At 38.4% G+C, this 7500-nt stretch overlaps 1 protein-coding gene across 1 annotated transcript in view; it reads right to left on the minus strand.

Moving 5' to 3' along the window:
- Nucleotides 1-3170: 3170 nt before the first annotated feature.
- Nucleotides 3171-7500, minus strand: part of LOC125046463 (chorion peroxidase-like) — a 6879-nt gene continuing 2549 nt past the window's right edge. Inside the window, exons 5-16 of the mRNA XM_047644242.1 lie at nucleotides 7195-7409; nucleotides 6818-6991; nucleotides 6446-6613; nucleotides 6174-6292; nucleotides 5327-5429; nucleotides 4995-5192; nucleotides 4697-4836; nucleotides 4310-4474; nucleotides 3900-4099; nucleotides 3598-3767; nucleotides 3373-3399; nucleotides 3171-3184 (exon numbers count right to left, since the gene is read on the minus strand). Coding sequence (XP_047500198.1) covers nucleotides 3171-3184; nucleotides 3373-3399; nucleotides 3598-3767; nucleotides 3900-4099; nucleotides 4310-4474; nucleotides 4697-4836; nucleotides 4995-5192; nucleotides 5327-5429; nucleotides 6174-6292; nucleotides 6446-6613; nucleotides 6818-6991; nucleotides 7195-7409 — 1693 coding nt within the window. The remainder of the gene's footprint in view (nucleotides 3185-3372; nucleotides 3400-3597; nucleotides 3768-3899; nucleotides 4100-4309; nucleotides 4475-4696; nucleotides 4837-4994; nucleotides 5193-5326; nucleotides 5430-6173; nucleotides 6293-6445; nucleotides 6614-6817; nucleotides 6992-7194; nucleotides 7410-7500) is intronic.

The raw sequence follows: 7500 nt of genomic DNA on the forward strand, positions 1-7500 counted from the left end.
CAGATATTTACTTCTCAGCGATGAAGACCTCAACATTGACCAAATTAACAAACAGTTCAATAACATTATAAAGGAAACTGCACTTAAAGTAGGCGGTAAGAACGAAAAATCTAGCAAGCTCTTGGTAAAAACTAAACAGCTTATGCAAAAACATAGGGTCATGAAAGTATCGTCAAATAGGGACAAAATATAATTAGCTGAACTAAAAGACGCATTAAATAAATAAACCAGACGAAGAAGTAGCATATAAGAATGAAATCATAAGAGTAGTGAAAGACCTTTACAGGGGTCTATACAACTCAAATGAATAGCGACGGATAGAAGCAACACGGTAACTAGAAACGAACCTAACGTCACAACAGAAGAAATAAAAAGAGCGCTAAAAGGCATGAAAAGAGCGAAAATGCCAGGTGAGATGGAATTAGTTTAGACCTTATAATAGATGTAGGAAAAATTACAACAGTGAAACTGGCCAATCTTTTTAACAAATGCCTTCTCAACAGAAAAATACGGAAAGATTGGAAAAATGCAACAATTATTTTGATTCAGAAAAAAGGGTTGATTGATTATTTAAAATTATCTGCCGCGTCAACAGCTAAGGTCATTAGCGGCAGAAAAAAGGAGATTGAAGGGTTCTAACCGACCCATAAGTTTCCTTTAGGTTAATGACAAACTGTTCACAAAAGTCATCACAGCTCGCATATCTGACAGTCTGGATTCTAACCAGCCTAGAGAACCGGCACGCTTCCGTAGTAGATTCTCAACCCAAATAAGAGAAAAATAAACGAATATATGAAACCCCTGTCTATAGCATTCGTCGATTAAGAAAAGGCATTTAACTCTCTACAAATACCAGCAGTACTTAAAGCTATTCGAAGACAGGGAGTAGAGTGTAATATATTGCAAGATATAGACGATTGGATAGTAACCATTAAGTTCCAAACGTAAACCGATAAAATACCAATTAACAAGGGTGTTAGACATCTCACCAAAACTGTTTACAGCTTGCCTTGAGGAAATATTTAGGAAGCTAGAATGGAATGGAAAGGGCATCAAAATAGAAGACAAATACCTAAGCAATCTAAGATTTGCAGACGATATTGTTCTCTTTAGTGAATCTGCAAATGAAAAGAGACAATTAATAAGTGACTAACATTAAAAGACTAAGATCATGTTCATCAGAAGAGTTTATTTCGAACTGATGAATGTACAAGGTGAAGCGTTAGAGGTAGTGGACAAGTATATATATCTAGGACAATTTATATAGACAAACATATTTAGAGAAGACGAAATAAAGCGACGCATTAGTCTAGGCTGGACCGCCGTCGGCGGACATAGTAGCATACTAAGAGACTCCTGGCCATTAGGTCTAAAAATAAAAGTCTTTAACCAATGCGTCTTCCCAGTTATGACCTGTAGATCAGAAACATGGACTACAAGTGCTCAGAGAGGGATGGAAAGGTTTATGCTGGGAATTAGCTTAAGGGATCAGATGGCGACGTGTATCAGGGAACAGACAAAAGGGGAAGATATACTTCGGAAAACTATAAAGAAGAAATAGTAATGTGCAGGTCATATATGTCGGAGACAGGACGACAGATGGACAAAGAAACTAACAGACTGGGCTATAGATAACATAACGAGGCCAAGGGCCATAGATAACATAAAGAGGCCAAGGACTAGATCAAAAACAAGATAAAAAGATAAATATAATGTATACATGTATATGTATATACATATATATATATATATATATATAGAGAGAGAGAGAGAGAGAGAGATATGCATATATACATGTGTGTGCATATATTTGTCTGTGTATATGTGTATATGAGTGTATATGTATATATATAATTATTCATATATACACACACATACATATGTATATGTATATATATATATATGTAACTATATAAATCTATATGTGTATGCATATATGTATAGATAGATATAGATAATGTGTGTATATATATACATGTATACATTTACATATATATATATATATATGTGTGTGTGTATATATATATATGTTGCGACTTGAAACCATATTTCAATCATAAAGGATTCGAAAAAATTATCTTTTTTTTTTTTAAGTAACATTTCTAAACTTTGGTTATGATATAATTGGGGAAAATATAGTGCCCGCCCACTCGTCCGCTGCCCTTGGTAAGGATGGCAGCTGATACACTTTGAAAGGGGGCGGGGCTAAACTAGTATTGCCATCATAATAATCGATGTAGCAAACAATCGAGAACATTTGCTTGTCTTACTTTATATGATTTTTCCATTTTTTAAATAATAAACATTTCATTTCAAATGGTAATTTTCTGTGAGTTTGCTCTTGGGGTGTATTATAAACAAACATGTTGAAAGGATTCTTTAATGAATTCATCTTGGATAAATATAATATCCCGACCAGACAAAGGTTTACAATGAACATGTCAAAAATGTATTGCCCAAATCAACCTTTGCGAAACCTCACAGAATCCTTCTGTACAGGGTTTGGTGATGGTTTCCCTTATTTTTGTCTTGTGTGCGAAGTGTGAGAGTGCGTGCGTGCTTGTGTGCGTCAGCGAACCATTTGGTTTACCCGGACGACCCATCCCCCTTGCTTCGAACCCGAAGAAAGCCATGGTCGGTGGTCGCCGTTATATGGTCAGCCACTTGGCTCCGAACTCCAAACCGATAAGCATTGTATGTATACCTTTATATTTATATAGTTATTTTTATTGTGAAAATTATGTGTAAATCAAATGTGACAAATGAAACAAGTGGTTTAGTGATAACATAAGTGATTTATTTTCAAATGGTTTTCACTTTCAGCCTCCTTAATCTAGGTATAAAGTGGACTGATCTCTGGCCGCATTACGTGTCTGCAAACCGTGCCCGTGTACTCTGACTGCATAGAATATTGTGGCAGTATATCGTGACTGCATACGTTTGAGTATCGGGCTGTAATATCCCGCTCCACAGAATCCTGGGCCGTATGACGCCGGACTACTTGACCCAGGCTGAAATAGTGCTTATAAGATTTTCTTTTGATTTTTTGACATGTGAATAAGACTTGTGTGAATATATATGAAAATATATATATTTAAGAAAGTATTGAATTATCTATTTCCTTTGAACCAATCTATCCCCCAGAGGATATAAATAAAAAGAACAAGAGGTTAGCTCATGATATCTGGAGAGAATTTGATACAATAATTCAAATGACTAGAAACCTCTGACACCTTCCTTTGATTCAATTATTCCTCCCAGTGTTTAAGATCGAGTTCCGGGAAAGAGGAGCAAGGTAGAATTGGATTCTCGGAAGATACCAATTTTAGAGGTTCGGCCTGAATCTCCTTCAGTTCTGGGATCACTTCGCACATGTGCTGCGAATTTGTTCGACTTGTCCTGAAATAACAATATCAGAATAAGTAACAAAATACATCTAGAACTGTTAAAGGACAAGAAGGAAACAGGAGAACAATATCAGAATAAGTAACAAAATACATCGAGAACTGTTAAAAGACAAACAGGAGAACAATATCATGATAATGAAGGTAGATAATAAGTTCCATCGGAAAGCCATAACAACCACATTTTGCTTACTTCCTGTAAACCTTGTGTCCTCGTCATTAGTCTCGTACCAGTATCTGTCGCCTTCTTTTAGCCTAATGACCTGGTCCAGCAAAATACAAGCGAAGGTGGGACCTACTACTCCTCCTTCTATCGGGTGCTCAGCCATACCACCGATGAACAGGTCAATGTCATCCACATGACTAAAAATAAAGAGTGATAAGATATTCACCAGATAAGATATTCATCTACACAAACTACAAAGTATAATACTTAAATGCATAATATAAGGGGGAGGGGGAGTGATTCACAGACATAGATAAGGAATGGCATACCGGTATACATCCTTTAGCTTTGCAATCACATCATCATCCATTTTTCCCGAGAGATCACTAAAGTCATGAACAGGAGACAGTTCGCATGAGTTTCTGATCGCCGTATAGGAGGCAATACCATGGTCACGCCCACGCTGAATGTTGAGGGCCACCAGATCGAGTCCAAACATGTTTTTCCCTTTGAAGAGCAAGCCCGCCACCTGTTCGTGAGTATCTAAGTTTATTTATTTTTTTTTTTTTTTATATACTGAAATTAAAACATAGAATTAAAGGTTAAATCCATAGGCAAAGATAATGAATTTCCATTTCATGGGACAAGACCAAACAGTCATTCTTCACTCTTCTCAAACTTAGGATATCTGAATGGGACCATACTCACTGCACAAACAACCACTTGTCACTCAACTCACCTGTGGTGTAAAGAAGGGGTCAACTTGACCTGCGCTCTGTCGAACCACTCCTCGCGTCAGCTGCGGTACCGCGTTCTTTATATACACGTCGAATGGGTTCATGAACACTGAGGACAGTTCAACGGAGGAAATGTTGCCGAAGTTATCCACTCTTTTAATGTGATCCTAAAAAGAGAGGAGAAAAATGTTGGACGAGATCAACAATATATGTAAGAGCTGATCATTTTCTGTAATCTGTACCCCCAAAACTTTCTGCAAATATTTTACAGTTCACAAAGATAGTTCATTTCAAATTATTCGTCTGTATTTAATAAATCCCAACAAATGCAACTCAAAGATAAAAAAAAATGTCTTGGCCGATAAGAAAACCACACAGAATTGACTCACAGCAATCATACTGTGTCCAAAACGGAGGGCAGCTGTTGCAAATTCAGTACTTATGGCAGCACTCTTGTCAGGGCGGTAAAAGACCTTTCGTTGCTTGTTCTTCAAGGGTTTCAGCTCAAAGTCTTCTATGATTTCATTGCCTGAAATTATGAATGATGCATGTGTTTCAGCAGGCAATTGAATTAGTACATCTGCATATCTTTGTGTAGATGTACAGATAGACCTATGATTTAATTTACTTACTTGTCTATTAGCTAAAAGAGTGAATAAGTTGCATATACTTTGATATTGGACTTACCGAAGATGGGCGGGAGGTACTCGTTGTAGGTGACATGTTGGAGCTGAGCGATCACAATTCGGCGGGTCTCCTGGAACAGCTTTTCGTCATCCCAAGATGGGTTGATACTCTTCAGGCGAGACGCTAGATGGTTGTGGTGACGCACCCACACAGTGTGGAACCGAGTGAGCAGAATTTGCTCATTCACTCTCATGTCACCTGTTGCATCATTATTATTAATACTTTTGTTGGTTACAATGCTTGCAATAAAACCACATTATTACAAAAAATACACCATTTATAAGTCTGTGAGGAAATCTAAACTGGAACAGAAAATAGAAGGGGCAACCTACCAGCCCGAAAGCAATATTGTTTTATGCTGGCTTTTTCTTCCTTATTGCACTCGTTTGCTAAGTCTGTGTCTGCAGGAAGAAGCTCCTCACCTTCCTTACTTATCTGTGGGGAAAACTGATATATTTTCACAGCACCTCCCTTCCATTGATAAGATAATATTTTAGGGTTTAGCAGGACGGTCTCTTGTAACTTCATTCAAATTATGGCTGCCTCCTTATTGTACTTCTAAACTACCCATGTGCACAGAATGGCTGGGTTTGCCATCCACTGGCTGTGCGGGAACTGAACGCAGGCCAGCAAGATCGCTGGATGAGAACAATTCCACTGCACCATACAGCTCACACTGATGTCATATATCTATTGTTTAGCTAATTTAGTCTTGATTCACGACTTAAGTTTAATTATCATGAAATTCAGTGTTCTTAAAATTATCAGCTGAAGTAGTAAGTATAGTAACGTTAATTCCTCACTTATTTCAAGGCAATGTTTTTGCCTTACTGTGTAGACCCTGTTTTTCATACAGAACCCTTTGCAGTCATTAGATTCTCGAACAAAGATCTGGTCAATATCATCACACAATATTGATACCTTTTCAAGTCAGGTTTGCAGAATTTCTTCCATGTTCCTTTGGCGAAGTAAGTTCCCTGAACATGTTTTATGAACTTGGAACATGTTCCTACTCTAAACTTCTTGCTTTATTTTATCCTTTGTACAATATTCAATTTTACTCTATAATGTTTAGCTCTGTACAGCTTTCCATAAACTTCGTCCCATCCACCACATTGATGGAATGATCCTAACCTATTCTAAAACTACCACTGCCTCTGTAAAAATTGTCGTATTAACCTGAGCACTAAGTAGACCATCCTTCATCGTTCTCAATGACTTCATCATCTCGTCATCAATTCCGTAGACCTGAGAGCCGTCGATATATGCCGTCTTCTCGTTTATTTGTTCTCGTGGACCTGAAGAAATGAAGTAATTTCATGGAATATATTTAACATTGGATTTTGAATGTTTCGGATTAAACAAATTAAGCAAATTAAAATAAAAGTAAAGACTATTAAAAGTTTATTATAAAATCAGCAGGACAAGTTGTTTTTCTACAATGGGCTCACCAAGCAAGCAGCGTGGGGCGGGCGCCGAGCGGACGAAGTCCATGCACGTCTGGTTGAACTTGGAGTAGAAAGGGTCGTCAGCAGGGATGGGGATGGGGGCGCACTCAGGGTGGAGTATAGGATTGCCCTCGGCCTCAAGGCAACATGGAATCGCCACACCATACATACCTGGGAAGTATATAAGGCAAATAGATTCGAGCATCAAGGACATAAAATACATCTGTAAGTCAGATGAATTTAGGTTTGTCCTTACATGTCAATTACTATTGTTCGTGAGACAACTGAAATTATTTCAATCTTTTTGAAAAAACTTTGAAAACCGACTCATAAGTATTCATAAAGTGCTTCGTCTTATATCAGTATCAAGTGGACCTTTATTCAAAGGCGCGAAGGCCAGGTCATGGTCGAAGAACTGTCCGTAGGTCATGTGGAGGACGGAGAGGAGAGAAGATTCGCTGTTTGGCCGGACGTTATTAACCGCACTGCTGACGAGGCGGGCGCTGGGAAGGGGCTGCCGGTCCTTGGCAAGGCGGAGGCTCGACACTCCTGCAGTTATTTAAGATATTATAATGTATGAATATTCATTCATATCCTACTATGATACTGTTTCATGAATGAGATAGTGCTTTAGTAAAAGAAATATACATCATATTCATACAAAAATTCATGAGCATTCCACTCAGGAAAGGCAGAAGACAAGCACTCGAAACGAGATTGTAGCCTCAATACCAAGAATCAGAGACACTCACCGTTGCCATAGTCGGGCGGAGCAACACGGCGGAAGGGCCTGAAAGTGGATCCCCACAGCGGGTTATCCAAGTTATTACAGGTGCCGTTGGAGGACCTGTAGTAGCGGAAGGCCTCGCAGGAGGACGAAACTAGGTCCTCATCACAAAACTCGTCTTGGGCCAGCTGTTCCGATAGCATGATGTCGAAAATTACATCGGTTTTGTCTAGCTGCAGGCTGTAACAGGAGGTAGATATATTATTAGTTGTGCCAAAAGTGATAAATTAGCTGTTTTTGATACGAAATGTCATTGGCATAACCCTTGGAT

The sequence above is a fragment of the Penaeus chinensis genome, chromosome 39 (assembly GCF_019202785.1).
Source record: "Penaeus chinensis breed Huanghai No. 1 chromosome 39, ASM1920278v2, whole genome shotgun sequence".
In the NCBI taxonomy this organism is placed as follows: Eukaryota; Metazoa; Arthropoda; class Malacostraca; order Decapoda; family Penaeidae; genus Penaeus; species Penaeus chinensis.